This window comes from Eptatretus burgeri, chromosome 3 (assembly GCF_056783735.1).
Source record: "Eptatretus burgeri isolate ZD-2024b chromosome 3, Ebu_testis_v1, whole genome shotgun sequence".
Taxonomy (NCBI): Eukaryota; Metazoa; Chordata; class Myxini; order Myxiniformes; family Myxinidae; genus Eptatretus; species Eptatretus burgeri.
In genome coordinates this window covers 89,511,735-89,527,258 of record NC_140963.1, presented here as the reverse complement: position 1 = coordinate 89,527,258, position 15,524 = coordinate 89,511,735, and the positions used below count along the sequence as shown (strand labels likewise).

Sequence of the window (15,524 nt, the reverse complement as noted above, 5' to 3'; positions counted from 1 at the left end):
TGTTTGTGATGACAGCTTGCATCTGTTCCTTTTTGCTTTTGAAAATGGAGCAGGCAGCCATGTGCGAGCCAAAGCAGCCTGAAAGACATGAACTGGGATGCTTCCCAATGGCAGCCCCTCATCCAGGATCGCTGTTTCCTGCCATGGCTTGTGAAGGTGCCGTCTGAACAGGAGCAGCTGAGAGCTCGGCAGATCACGGCACAGCAAATCAATAAGCTCGAGGAATTGTGGAAGGTAACTCCCTCCGCCACAGAAGGTCAACAGAGGTTATGTTTTCACCCCTGTTTGTCTCTCCTGTTTGTTACTTGCAAAATCAAAGATTTTTCAAGTATATTGGTCAGTCGATTTTGTTGTTCTGTCTATCTGTCTATCTGTCTATCTGTCTGTCTGTCTATGTGTATCGCCAACAGGTCACAATTTTGAACCGATCTTCACGAAACTTCACCACATGGTACAGTTTGTGATAGGGAACAAGCCTATTGTTTTTGAGGTCAAAAGGTCAACAACTTAGGTGAGATTTCTAAAATCCTCAATTTTCATCCCATTGACTTGAAATTTGAAGAGGATTTATATTTCAGGTCAATGAATTCAACTAGACAATTATTTTTGAGTTCAACGTCAACCAACAGGTCAGTATAGGCCCAAGGTCAACAACTAAGGTAGTGTTTCGAAAATCTTCAATTTTCATCCAATTGACTTCAAATTTGAAGAGGATTTATATTTCAGGTCACAGAATTCAACGACCAAATATTTTCGAGGTCAAATTTGTTTTATGGATCTTGCAAGTATTGTGCTCTGCACGACGTCGTCGTCTTCTTGTTTGTTTGCTTGTTTGTCTATCTGTGAACACGATATCTCAAAAAGTTGTGGACGGATTTTGACAAAACTTGGTGGACAGCTTGGGTGTGTGACAAGGACTAATTGATTCGATCTGGATACTAGAATTTTAAAAAGTGATTCTTCACCATTGAGAGATTGTGCCAAAATCGATATATGGCATGATATCTCAAAAATTTGTGGACGAGTTATGACAAAAGTTAGTGGATGAGTTTGGTAGGTGACGAGAACAAGCCAATTAGATGTTTGTTCAGGTCCAAATCCAGATCCGGCCGATCCGTGGGATACAAGACTTAAACTGTTCACCCTGGCAGAGGTATGCACTCAACTGAGTGCCCTAGTTACCCTCGCCGAAGGAGAGGGTATTGGAGTTGGGTCCGTTTGTTTGTCCGCACAGAACTTTGGTGTTTTTCTCCACAACCTCTTGTCAGATTGAGATGAAATTTTTATCATAGGTGCGACTACTAATGCAAAATGTTTTAATGATAATTGTGACGTCATCGGTCACGTGGTGTGGCATCTATGTTGGAAAAACAGAAAAACCTTGGACGTCTATCTGAAACCACACCAAGGAAAAAATTGAAACTTGGCACACGGCAAGTACTCCTCATGTGGAATGAGTGTGATTTTTTTTTTTTAATGACATCATGGGTGCCTTCTTTATGATGTCATAATGGCATATGGAGAGTGCTACATCTGATCAGTATGAAAAATTTTGAGTGTCATCTCAGGATAAAATGGTCCACAGAAAAAAAATTTGATGACTTCATCCATCACATGATTCAGCAGCCATGTTTTTTTTATTTTTTTTTTAACCTTCAAAAATCCTCTCTGAAGTGGTTCAACAGATTGAGGTGAAACTTTACACGTTTGACCACCTATCCATGAAGAACAAAAGGTTCACACATATTGTATCATAAGTTACATGGTTTGGCAGCCATATTGGATTTACCCTAAAACCCATAGAAATCTTTTAAATTTATGTTTTAAATTTAAACTTGATTGGACGTATGGTCTGGCAGCCAGAATTATTTAATTTATTTGATGTGGGTTCTTTTGGGGGTTTTTTTGGTGTTTGTTTGATTTTTTTTTTTTTTTTTTTTTTTGAACAAAGCTCACTTGGCTGTTCCTGGTTGGGTTTGTGGGTAGAGGAGTAGCAGCTGAAATGTGAATCCTATCCAGGTTCCTCCTGATGACTTCATCTTTTCTTTTTTTGTGCTTGTTTGGGTTCCTTCTGATTTCTCCAATGCAGGACTTGAACCTATTTGGTCTTCCATTTGATTTGAATTGAATTTATTTTAATCCCATTCTAAATTAAATTGAATAATAATAAAAACCGTCATGGGTCAGGGTCAGGTATCCGATCAAAGCGGGGTTGCATCAAAGCGGGACGTCTTGGTACCCGGTCATCACTGCCAGCAGTTATAAAGTGGCAGTTGAAATTAGCTCTCTTATTAATGACGTAACATACCAGTACACAAATACCACACAAAACAAGTCCTGGTGAGGGTCTGCAATCTCTGATTCCCATTTTTCTTGTTTGTGAATTGCTCTGTTGAACTCACATTTGATCCAATTACAACTGTTTGAAAAACGTTTATTTATTTTTTCTAATCAATGATGATATTTATTTTTCTTCACCATGATAAGGTGTATCGCATGAATTAGAATGTTGTTTCATTAAAAAAAAAACCTTTATTGTTTTAAAAAGACTGTGACTGTGTTGCTCTCGGCTATTTGGTTCATACATTCCTCAGTTACTTGTGTTTACCTGTTTTGGATGACGTCTCCTTTTATTGTTTTAATTTTACTGATGTTGACCTTTTGAGTTGTAAAAGTTTTATTAAACTCGGTGATCATGGTTTCGTGTTTCTGGTTTATGTGTTTGTATTTTACTTTCTGCCAGGTTCTAGCCTTTACTGTTCCACTTTGTGGGACATAACAGCTGCTGTTGCTTTAGCCTTGAGATGTGTACTCCTTGAGACTTGTGTTGTCTCTACAACACTTGTTTAAGCAAAGGTTTTTCTGATTTCTGAGTAGAGCCTGCTCTGGCATCCTATCTCCCTACCTTGTGTCCTTGTGTGTTTTTTTTTTTTCTACCCCCCCCATCCCCTTCCCCTCGTTCTCTCACACTTGACCCTCCTTTCCCTCAATGGTTCTAATTTGCTTCAGTGGGTGTCAAAAGGTGATGAAAAGTATCTGCCCACTTTTTATGACATCATGTTTCGAGGACAAAGTTGTATTTTGATGCTTTAGCACTGGAGTGTGTTCTGTTGTTGTATCTTTTCTCCAAGGGCTCTTTTTATGATTGTCACGAAACCCCAGACAGCTTCCAAATTGTAGCTTGTTCGTAACATTTCCTGGTGTCCTTTTCAAAATATCATTGCGGTTCTTCCTTGTCACTCCGAATATTATCGGCTCAATTTCCAGGTTCTCTTCACTTCGTTGTTCAGGTCATGTTACTTGGATATTTTTTTTCTTCTAATTTTCCATGTTGTTTTACCCAAAGTTACTGGGTATTAACACCACAATTACGAATGTCGTCCTTTTATTTTTACATCTGAACGCATGTCCGGTCACAATGCCTTGTTTTTGCTATATTGCTTGGAATGGTATATTGAAGATTTTGCGAGTGGATTACTCTGAACATGCTGTTATGCCCTCAGGTAGAGGCTACAGTTGTTCTGACTTTGTTGTGGTTGTATTCTCTGCTGTTTTGATTTCCAGTTTGTGGCATCTTCTTGTTGCAGTTGTTCATTGAAATTTTTTGCATGTACAGTTCGCAATAGCCTTCTCACTTGTTTTGTGCTCGTGCAGAAATTTGATGCGATGATCTGTTCCACTTTTTATATGCAGTACTGTGCAAAAATTGGGGTTATTCAAATGATGATTATACTTTGGGGAAAACTCATCAAATTATCAGTGACAACAGTCAAATGTGTTTATTTTTGTGAATTAACAGCCTTCTCAATGTGCATGAAACGAACTGCTTAAATAAATAACAAGACCAGTGTTATTTTATAGCATCAGTCAATGTTTTGTGTGTCCATCCTTTGCCTTATTGGGTACCATTCCTATTTTACCAATGCTTCCTTTATATACGACTGAAGCATTCCTACAGGAATATTGTTCCAAATATCCTGTAGTACATTCCACAGTTCTGTAAGGTTGGTTGGGTTCCTCTTGTTAGTCTCTGTTTCCAGGTAATCCCATATATGGCCTCTTGGGAATGATATTTGGAATCTGGGATGGCCATTCTAACACTTGGAGCGTACCAGCTGTAACCTTGTTCCCCAAATACTGTTTTACTGCAATGGAAGTGTTTTTTTTTAGATTATTATCTGATAGGGAAATTAATCCTCTTCCAATTCAACTATTTCCACAAGGGACTGCATGGTGCTGCAGTATGTGCTTGTACTTCTCATTTGTTAGTATCCCATTGATTTTTAAAAAAATTTCCTTCACTAAAACCTGAGATATAACCCCAGACCATCATCTAGCTCCCCTCCCCCCTCTATGTTTAACAGTAACAGTAGAGTGCAAGCATTGCATGTCGTAACGTTTTCCAGGGTTTCGGCATACAAATTGGCATCTCTTAGATCCAAAACGTTTAAACTTCGATTCATCAGATCAGATTACCCGATTCCATTGTTCAGTCGCCCAATCTTGGTGTTGCCTTGCGATTTTCAGTCTTTTCATCTTGTTCTATGGTCTCAGCAGCAGTGTTTTTGCTGCAGCTCTGCCATGGAGATCTGCTGCAATCAGCCTTCTGCGCACAGTTCTGGATGAGATGTTAATGTTTAGGCCTACTCGCGTTTCATTTGTCAGCTGCTGACTTGATTTTCTTATATCACGTAAGCTGATCAACTGTTTTTATGGCTATGTTGCGCACACAGACAGTGTATAGGCTCAGCCGCTGGTTCGCATACCGACCGGAAGTTTAAAAAGAATGTATATAATATAAATATATATAAATGACCGTTTTTACAGCCATTTTTCCCTGCTGTGCAGGGGTTTGGCTTTTTCTTGAGGCAATGTTTTATGGCCGGATGCCCTTCCTGACGCCAACCCTGGTCGCCTCTTACGACACACAGGGATATGGTATACCTATTCTAACCGGGGCATACACCGGGACCAGTACACTGGCACTCATTTCGCCGACCTCGGAAGGATGACAGGCTGAGTCAACCCCCTGGTGTTAATTCAGCAGCCAACGGGACTTGAACTCAGGACCCTGGGATCCCAAGCCGCCACCCTAACCACTAAGCCAACACCAGGCTTCAAGTTTAAAAAAGAATGTAAAAACCACAAACTATTCAATCAATTCTATCCAACGTATAATTAACTTTCCATCAATTTACTTCACCGAGAAACCTTAGCAGTCTTTACAGCTTAGTGACTGTTATGCTGGCAAAGAACATTCCTAGCAAACTCACTTCCACACACTGTTGGAAACCAATTCCCTTCCAACAGCCCTGTAAAATCGAGTTACCTGCTAGTATAATATGTATCGCAAAAAAGAACTTCAACAATTTCCTAATTTATTTTATGTACTTGAAGATAACTGTGATATTAAATTGACTTTCACAGGAATTTGAATTGTCCACCAAGTACCTATGTTGCACAGTTCTAACTTTCTACGAGTGCTTAATGGGGAATAGCACCACAAAAGTGAAAATTACCCAAACATTTTCACAATACTGTATGTGGCCAATCCTACAATCATCCTGTGCACCTGGTTTCCTTCCACTGTGCACTGCCTCTGGTTTTTATTGCGTACTTCCCGTCCCTTTCGCACCCACCATCTCGTTATTTTTTCTCCTTTCCTTCCTTTGATCAGCCTCTTTCCTGATTCCCTTTCTTGTTGAGTGATCTTTCCTGCTTTTACTCAAAAGGGCTTTGTGGACTCTCCCTTATAGGTTGTAACTTTGGTCTGTGGTGCATACAGCCTTACAAGATCTCTCCTTTGTGTGGCCACTTTGTCTCCTTCTTCCCCCTCTCCACTCATCCTTTCTGCTTTATGCACATTATTTGCAACCGTCAATGACGTACGTTCATTTTCAGGATAATCCTAATGCCACATTGGAAGATCTGGAGAAACCCGGTGTTGATGAGGAGCCCCAGCCTGTGCTTTTGCGCTACGAGGATGCATACCAGTACCAGAACATCTTCGGGCCACTTGTAAAACTCGAGGCTGACTACGACAAAAAGCTCAAGGAGTCCCAGGTAGTGTGTCTAAGATCAAGATGCTGCTTTACTGGTACTGCCATATTTGACTTTTGATACTTTTGAACTTGCAAACCATGCATTTTGTGCAAGTACTTTGCCAGCGCACCTATGATGCACTCACTTGGTCCTTGGTCAACCAATGCACACTTGTATCATCTTGCTGGCTGATTTTATTGGTGGCTTCCTCAAGACTATATTTTCTTCCTATCCACATTCAGACCCAGGACAACATTACAGTGCGCTGGGATGTGGGGCTAAACAAGAAAAGGATTGCATTCTTCACATTACCTAAAACTGACACCGGTAAGAGAAAAATCCTCAGAATGTTGTCTCAGACCTGTATGTGTGCATAATGTTTGCTCATTGCTTTGTTGTTACCTCTGACACCGAACGTGGATGGAGGTTATGTTTTCACCCATGTCTGTCTTTGTCTGTCTGGCTCTTTGTCTGATAACAGGATTTCTCAAAAAGTTGTGGACAGATTTGGCCGAAACGATAAGATTTATGTGAAGATCCAGATCTGGACATGAGAATCTTTAAATTTTTCAAAGTGATTCTTCACCATTGAGAAATGGGACAAAAATGATTTTATTTATATATATATATATATATATATATATATATATATATATATATATATATATATATATATATATATATATATATATATATTTATATCACAATATTTCAAAAAGTTGTGGATGAGTTATGCCAAACTTGGTGGGTGAGTTGGTTAGGTGATGAAAACAAGCCAATTCGATTTTGGTTCAGGTCCGGATCCAGATCCGGCCTGTCGTTGGGATTCAAAACATAAACTGTTCAGCCTTGCAGAGGTATGTGCTCGACCGAGTGCCATTTTAGTTGTTGTTTTCCCTGTCTGCCTTTGGGATGATGTGCTCTTCTGTTGTTGTGTTCTTGTTGTTTTATTTAATACTAGCAAATGCAACATGTCGCTTCGCTGATGTGAATATGAAGGGAGGGAGAGAGATGAGGGGAGGGAGAAATATGAAGGAGGGTGGGTCGGGGGGGGTAGGGGGAGAGAAAGTAGAGAGGAGGGAGGGAGGAGTGAGGCGGTTGGTGAAGCGACGCCTCACCAAATGTCGCTATACATTTTGGGAGGGGGTGGAAGTGAGGAGGATGGGGGAGAGTGTAGGAGCAAAGTGGGGAGGGATTTGGGAGGAGGTATGCTTGAGTGGTGAGGGTTCTGGACTTGCATTTGGTTGGGGGAAATTGGGAGGAAGGGCTCTCAACTTGTGCTTGGAAGTGGGACTTGTGGAGAATGGGGTGGGGGGAGGGGTAGTGCAGGATTGAACGAAATGGGATACATTAAAACAGCACGTGGAAACCGCCCGGAGATATCCATGGGTTGGGGGGGGGGGGGGAGAAGGCAGCGGGAAGGGAAGGGAGCATAAAGGGAAGGGAAGGCAGCTTTAAGGGAAGGGAAGGCAGCTTTAAGGGAAGGGGAGGTTTAGGGAAAGGTGGTAAAATGCACCCAAACAGTATCATTTTCTTTTTAACCACAGAGTTCTATTTTAAACTGGGTGGGAGCATTTATATCCCATGCTATCGACCTGGCAAAGGCTTACATGCATGCTCTCACATGCAGTGACCTTTGCGCCCCTCCGGTCGGCTCACTCCTTATCTGATTTGTACGTGATACACTCTGCGGAAGCCGTATTTAATTCACAACTAAACCATCAGTTGTTAACAGTCCCCCTAACAGAGAGAGGGGATTCCGCCAGATGTGATGTCCAGTTTAACGCCCATCCAAGGGAAGGCACACATTGATAAATCACCCTGCCTCTGAAACACTGTGATGACAGTTTATAGTTGGGTCGGGATTCAAACGCATGCTAGACAGCTTCGAGTGAGTGTGCAGACCACTTGGCTATCCTGCCATGATGTGGCGATTCATTGCTTTCTAACAACTGAAAACATTTTTTTACTCATTGTAATCATCTAATTTATTTTGCTTTCATAACTCCGGAAATCTCCCCATGGTGAACCGTGCCATGGTATCACCATGGAAGCTTATAGAGATCGTAGCTTGAAGCGCAGTCCAAGCAGGTCCTCCAACAAAAACAGTTGAAGAAACTTTTTAAAACGAAATTTTTACCTCCACCACTGAAAGTGGAAGGAGGTTATGTTTTCACCATTGTCTGTCTGTCTGTTTGTTTGTCTGTTTGTGTGCACAATATCTGGAAAAGTTGTGGACAGATTCGGATGAAATTTGTGGGCATGTTGTGTGTGTGACAAGGATGAACTGATTAGATTTTGGTGAATATCTGGCTTCTAGAATTTTTTAAAAGTGATTCTTCACCATTGAGAGACCTCGCCAAAAATTATACATAGCCCAATATCTCAAAAAGTTGTTGACGGATTCAGACAAAAGTTGTTAGACACTTTGGCTGTGTGATGATGAAGAATTGATTCAATTTTGGTGAAGATCCAGATCCAATAATAATAATTTTTTAAGTGATTCTTCACCATTGAGAGATAGGGCGAAAATGAGATTGCATGATATCTCAAAAAATGTTTTTGATGAATTTGGATGAAACTTGGTGCCCAGCTTGTGCATCTGACAAGGACGAATTGATTAGATTTTGGTGAAGATCCAAAACCAGATCTGGATACGAGATTTTTTTTTTCAATTTTTAAAGTGATTCTTCACCATTAAAAAAATGGGGCTAAAAACGATATTTAGCATGATATTTCAAAAATGTATTGGGCCCAATATGTTTGAATGGATCAGGCATTGCGTAGCAGAGGTATTCACTCTAACGAGTGCCCTTCTACTTATATGCATATGTATCTATGTCAGAGTGACGGATTGTACAAAAACAGGAAACGTTGAAATGGAATTGCACATTTTCAGCTTGCAAGGCACCGCCCGAGGGGCAGCACGCATGACGATGCAGGACCAACCGCAGGTGATTAGGGCCTGCACTTTGTTCTAGTTGATCAATATATTCAGTGACGATGCGAATACTTTTGCCGTGTACAGCCTTGGCTTGGAAACGAACAACCAAGCTCGCCAAGTGGCTTAAGCACTCAAGCAAGCACTCCAACAAAACGGTTGATAAGGAACGGCTGGCTGGCTTGGCAAGCGATTAGCGATTGCCAATGAGTCGTACAAACACCATGTACCCAGACATGCTCGGAATGTCGAGCAATGTCTGAATTGGAAAAGTGAACACTTTTTTTTATTTTTTATCGTTGTAGTCAGAACTGCTGATGAGTTCAATTCTGAAGTTTAAATCTTGACATTCGGTTGGATTGAGAGATTCTAGAGGTTATGGCATGTACGGAAATGAAATAATGCCACGAACGCTGGCGTCTCTGGGCGTTTATAAGCATTGCAAAGTACCCAGGATTCGTAGGTATGATGATCAGGCATTCAGTGATACAAGTGAGGAAAGTGGGGGGAAAAAAATATTGTTAAGAAACTGTTGCGGCCTGTTCCAAGTCATGGAAGGCATTGTTGAGCAGGCCAAAAAAAATCATTTTTGAATGAAGACCCCAGTGAGGTGACCAAGGATGAGCCTTGATAAAGGATAATTATCTTCAAAAGAGGTGTTTTAATTAACTCAAACACCCTGAAACTCCCTTGGAGTTCCCTTGGTATGTAATGCAGTTTCAGGCCAGTAGGTTTCATGGTTTTGGAATTATGAAGGAGACACACACTGACTGACTGACTGACTGACGTCCACACTGAGCATTTTGAAGTTTTATCATCACACAGCTTGAACATACCAACCAATTAAAATAAAATTTGGGAGAGGGGAGGGGATTTCTGCATCTTTGTTGGTCCTGAAGTTTACTCGTCGGCCTTTTGTTATTCCTAGTCTTCATTTCTATACGTTTGGTCATTGTGTTTCATCTCGGTGCAATCAATGTTGCCTGTTTTTTCTGATCGAATATACTTTGGTCTTGCAGTTTAGGGGCACATTGCATAAATCATTTGTTCGATGAATGACAAAGCCTGTGTAAGATTGAAACTATATCCAAATACTTGTTCATCATACCCTTGAGTTCCCCTTGTTTGGAGAAAGTAACATGGCCACGTTTTGAATGGTGTTTTCTTTGAAGCAATTCATTTCATTTCTGTTTCCATTTTAAATCCTTTCTGCTTCCAAATCCACCCCAATCCCTACTCGTCTCCCCACACTTCACACATAATAATTATTCCCTACCCCCAAATGTTTGTACTATAGATAACTGAAACAAAAGTGTGTGTTCAACTGTGGTGCTGTTCCAATTGATCTATTTCTCTGGTGATTGTTTACTTTTTACTTTCAACCAACAAATCTATCTTAACCCTCCATGATTGGTAATTTGAAATAAGAGCACATTCTACTTCAACAATTTTATTTCTGTGACTTTTGAAACGTTGTTTAAGCAGTTCCTTGACTTTCCGAGTGTTTACTTAACAAGCAATGACTGGGCCTGTGTATTCATGACTTTTCAGTATTACAGAAATGCATTCCATGACATTAATGGAGGCATTATTTGCCCTTGACCTGAACCACTTGGACAAGCGCAGTGGGTTTATGGGAACACCATGTCCTCCAAGTCACACATTATCCTGACTTGGACATGAGTTGTCGCGAGGTCAAGATCCTGCAACTCCTTCGCAAATAACCTTGTAGTGCCTAGTCCTCATGGACTGCAGCAGATTAAGAAAGTGGCAGACCACCACCAACTTAAGGGCAATAAATGCCAGCTTTTCCAGGCGGGTGACCATATCCCACGACCACAAAATAAAGAAATAAATCCTATCCAGCTCTTGGATTGCTGCTGCTGCTGATGCTGATGATGATGATGATGATGATTTGCTCATTAGTTGTTTGGTTAAGAAATAAATAAACATGTGCATGATGGTGTTTGTGCATGTTTATGGCAAAATACAAAACTTAAAACTATCACGGCTTTGATGGCCAATTCACAACACTTAACTGGTGATCTTCGTGGTCGCATGGTCATTTACCAAATGTTTGTACGAATTTGAACAATCGGTGTGAAGACTGTCTGATTGATGTGGCTGGCACTATTACGGAGAGTTCAATTTTTATTGCTGTAGCTGAAACTGTGAACGAAACCTTCTTGCTTATCCTCGTCTCTGCCAAGGTGAATGTCATTCATCTGCTGACAATGTAATCGATGTGCTGTATTTTGCCAACCAAATGCCGTAAAGAGTAGGGTACATTTCTGTCCATGGTAAATGAGGTGTTCCTGGCGTTTTGAATGTTGACCCTTTGTCAGAGCAACATAATTCTATTTATTTTGCTGATCCAGGGATGATGCTCAAAACATCAGCCACACCTTGTTTCCTATGGTGGTAAACATATGTGCTTTTATAAACTTTCAGTTGAGAAAGTGCATAACTTGTCTTGTTGTCCATTGAATGTGTGCACTTGTCAGATGTGTTTGCATAATTGCTAATGAAATTGTGGTTTGATGTTTTGGTTATTTTTCTTATTTATTTTCTTTATTGCCAGACATGCGACTCATGCAGGGAGATGAGATCTGCCTGAGATACAAGGGAGAGCTTGCAGCTCCTTGGAAGGGTATTGGCCATGTGATCAAAGTTCCTGACAGTATCCTTTACAAACCAAGAGTACCATGATGAAAGGTTGGTGGGGACACTGACCTAGCAGACCAGAGGTTGTGAATTCAAATCTGGTTGAAGGGAGAGAAGATAGGATTTCATTTTGGCCACAGACCAAATTGACCATGTTGAAATGTGCTTGGGCCAGTTAAAAATCAAAAATTGAATGTAAATGAAGGGAGTAACAAAAGAAAAAAAATCAACTCTGATATTTTTGCAATTTATTGGCCAAAAACCACACAATGCCTCACAATTATGCATGGAAACACCACTGATATGGATGGTTATATGCAGATAAGCGAGTGTATAGATGGATAAGAAAACAGATTCCAAGGCCTTTTGGTGATCTTGTAGACTTGCCACATATACCGCAGTAACTGTGAAGAGTCCATTCTCATTAAACTGGTCCATTTTGGTTCATTTTGATCAACTGATGAGGTTAATTTAGTTACCTTTCATTGATTCAACCCATTCCTACGTGCTTCAGATTAATTTCCGGTTCAGGTAGGTGACCGATTTAGCTTTGCAATGTAGCCGAGTAAACGAAGAAAGACTGGGTCGATTGTGGACTACTTCATTCCTGCGACTCAAAAAGGTATGTTCTATGCCGTCGATCATACATTCATATTTGTATTCTGGTGTTGTGCCCGAAGGTAGGTGAAGTCCAGTACTGCCGAAGCAGCTTCTTGGCATGGGTTATACTGGGTGGTTAGCCATTGCCTTACCAGCAGTAGTTAGGGCAGGAATTTGGAATTTGTTAATGGTGCTGGCATTGGCTGGCCAATCTTCACAAAGGACACTGTGGGATCTTTATGTCCATAAACTAATGCTGGGAGACAGGACACCCAGTTTAATGTTCATCCACTCACATTGATGAATCACCTTGATCACACTTAGATAATAATTATTTTATCATTTGAACTATGGCAGTTAAGCTTAAATGAGCTGTGAATTGATGTCGCCATAGTCTGTTTTTGCTTGCTGTTGTTTCTTGATAATGTTCATCTCTTTCAATATTGTTGGGTGGACACCGACCACCTGATCACTGCAACCACAATCCAAGCAGTTGTTCTCACTTGCTGGAGTCTAACAATGAACCGAATGATCTGTCGTTTGCACAAATTGATGCCCGAGCAATTGAACCTTGATTTTAATGTGTGTGTTCTAACACACCAGTGACCAACTCAGAATGATTCCTATAATTTGATTGATGAAAGGCAACTTAAAATAACCACTTGTCCTTAAACGTTCAAAACTTTAAGAACCAAGTAAAAATGTGCTATCCTCATAATTGCAGGCTTTGTGTGAGAAAGACATCAATGCCCTCATTGCCAACAAAGGTGCCAGTTCCAATGCTTCTCAGAGTGCTCAGAAGTGTTTTCTTTTGCAATCGTTGACCCAGTCACTGTGCCATCACCTTCTATGCTTGCATACAGAGAATATGGAAACTAGCAGATGAGCCTGAAGTCTGAAATATCAGGACAGAGAAGCTGAATGCTCAGCAGAAGGGAATGGAATATTCCATAAGGGATGTTTTGAAGCCAAATATGTCTGAAGATATGAAGTCTGGAATTGCAGTGATGAGTGACACTGAATGGTTGCTGACTCACCTTCTGAGAAACTTCACATTTGGGCACTTTGTCTTCTCCCCTGATCTTGCATATATTGCCGAGATAGTTGCATCACTTCCTGTCTCTCGAAGCACGGCCTGTGAGTGGTGCCAGTACCCTGAAAACGGTCAAAAGCAAACTTCGAAATGGACTGACTGGCTTGATCTGCAGAATGGCAAGCTATTGTGAAAGCTGCTGTGCATTCATAACTCTTTATCGAGTGCAGCCTATGGCTGCTGGTTGCATCATTGGTTGGGACCGCGGCTATGCCGCTGATGCAGTGTCCCCCTTACCAGTGCACTGGTACTCATTTTGCCGACCTCGGAAGGATGACAGGCTGAGTCAACCTCCTGGTGTATTAATTCAGCGGCCAAACGGGGCTCGAACTCAGGACTCGAGGATCCCAAGCCGCCACCCGAACCATTAAGCCAACAGCAGGCTGCATTCATAACTGAAAAAGAAAAATCGAAGGAAACTGTCAACAAAATCTCTAAATCAGGTAAACCAAGTATCTGATACAGGATATAACAAGGATGTGGCTCACACAGCATCACACGATGCCATTGTGCGAATGGATCGCACGGTGTTCTTGACATAGTCTGAATGCTTTGCCATCTTTTGGACAACATTGCTATACATCTTACCATTGAGTATCTACTGTGTAGTTCTTTCCATTCTTGCATATCTGTAAGACTTGGGCACTCTGTCACCACCACATCAAGATTCTGGATCATTACCCCGCGCATGAGAAGTGAAAAGCGGGAAAGCACGGTTGAGCGATTGGTTCATGTCCGTCTGCATGTCTACAAATGTCAGTTTATGATCGAGAAACCACTTATTTAAGTTGAATGTTATATTTTGAACACGAATTGGAACATGAATCGGAAAACAAACCTGCCGTTTTACCGTACTTTTTCTCTGGATTTGTCCCAATTGCACATGCGCAGAGAGGAGTGAGATAATTTTATTTTATTTTTTTAACTCTTGTCTGCCTGCCTGGTGGTCAAGCAAAATTGAAAATCATTCCAAACAGGAAACTTAGTTTTTAAGGGCATCATAAAGGCCACAAACACCAGTCACAAATAACTAATTTAATGTGTTAAATATGGTGGTGTAGCAGACATCACATCAATAGTGGTAAATTCCAGAATTAATTGATTTGTAAGACTTTTACAACATTTTTTTTTTGTTGATAATTTTTTTGGGTGCTGCTTATGATGCTGGAACCTATAGTCCCAGCATCATGAGCAGTGTTTTACAATGGAAAGACCAAACAGGCAAACCAATCTGGTTGTTTTTTTTATTAGGGTACCCAGTCGAATGGACTGGGTAACCTATTGTTTTTCTTTTGTTTATTTATTATTTTTCTTCTGCCGCAATTTTCGGATTTTTCCGCTTTAAAAATCATTTTCTCAGGAACAGTAAGTCCGATCGACACAAAATTTTCACCATAATATGTATCTTTTTTGATAGTATACTCAATTGATAATTGACGTCATAGATCAGGTGGTACAGGTGCCATCTTGAAAAAATCGAGAAACTTTGGACCTCTGTATCTCTGAAACCGTGCAATGGAAAGAAATTTCGTTTCATAAAATTTAATGAACTCCCCATGGGGAACGGGTGATTTTTTTTTTCTGACATAATCGGGGAAGCTGTATCCCGGTGAAAATTCGACTGGGAGAACGCTACATGGGAAAAATCTGGAATTTCTTGATCATCAACGCAACAATTCACTGGAGGGAAAAATATTTTGACGTCATAGGTCGCTTCGTTTGGCAGCCATATTTTTTTTGTTTAAATCTTCTACAGAATGGCTGGACAGATTGAGGTGAAACTTTACACACACATTCCCCATGACATCCTTTTACAAGTTTGTTAATTTCTTATTGATAGGTCACATGGTTTGGCGGCCTCATTGAATTTACCCTAAAACCTTCAAACATCTTCTTCTCCAGAATGGCTGGTCATGTCAAGGGGAAACTTCCCACACATATTCTCCTTGGGTAGGGGATATGTTTGTTAATGAATAATTGATAGGTGACATGGTTTGGCAGCTTGATAGGTGACGTGGTTTGGCAGCCATCTTGGATTGTAGAAAAATATTAAATAATGTTTTCTCTGGAACCACTTAACCTATCGAAGTGAAACTTTGCAACTATCATGGAATGCCACGGCTACCTACATGGTAAAAATTATGTCATCACAAGTGACATGGTTTGGTGGTCATCTTGGATGGA

General features: G+C 40.7%; 1 protein-coding gene across 2 annotated transcripts in view; it reads left to right on the top strand.

Annotated features, from left to right (window-relative positions):
• UPF1 (UPF1 RNA helicase and ATPase) overlaps positions 1-15,524 on the top strand; it is a 151,974-nt gene that overhangs the window by 42,781 nt on the left and 93,669 nt on the right. For both annotated transcript variants that reach the window (XM_085874430.1, XM_085874429.1), the window contains exons 5-8: positions 54-234; positions 5,902-6,063; positions 6,285-6,369; positions 11,565-11,663. In XM_085874430.1, coding sequence (XP_085730556.1) covers positions 54-234; positions 5,902-6,063; positions 6,285-6,369; positions 11,565-11,663 — 527 coding nt within the window. The remainder of the gene's footprint in view (positions 1-53; positions 235-5,901; positions 6,064-6,284; positions 6,370-11,564; positions 11,664-15,524) is intronic.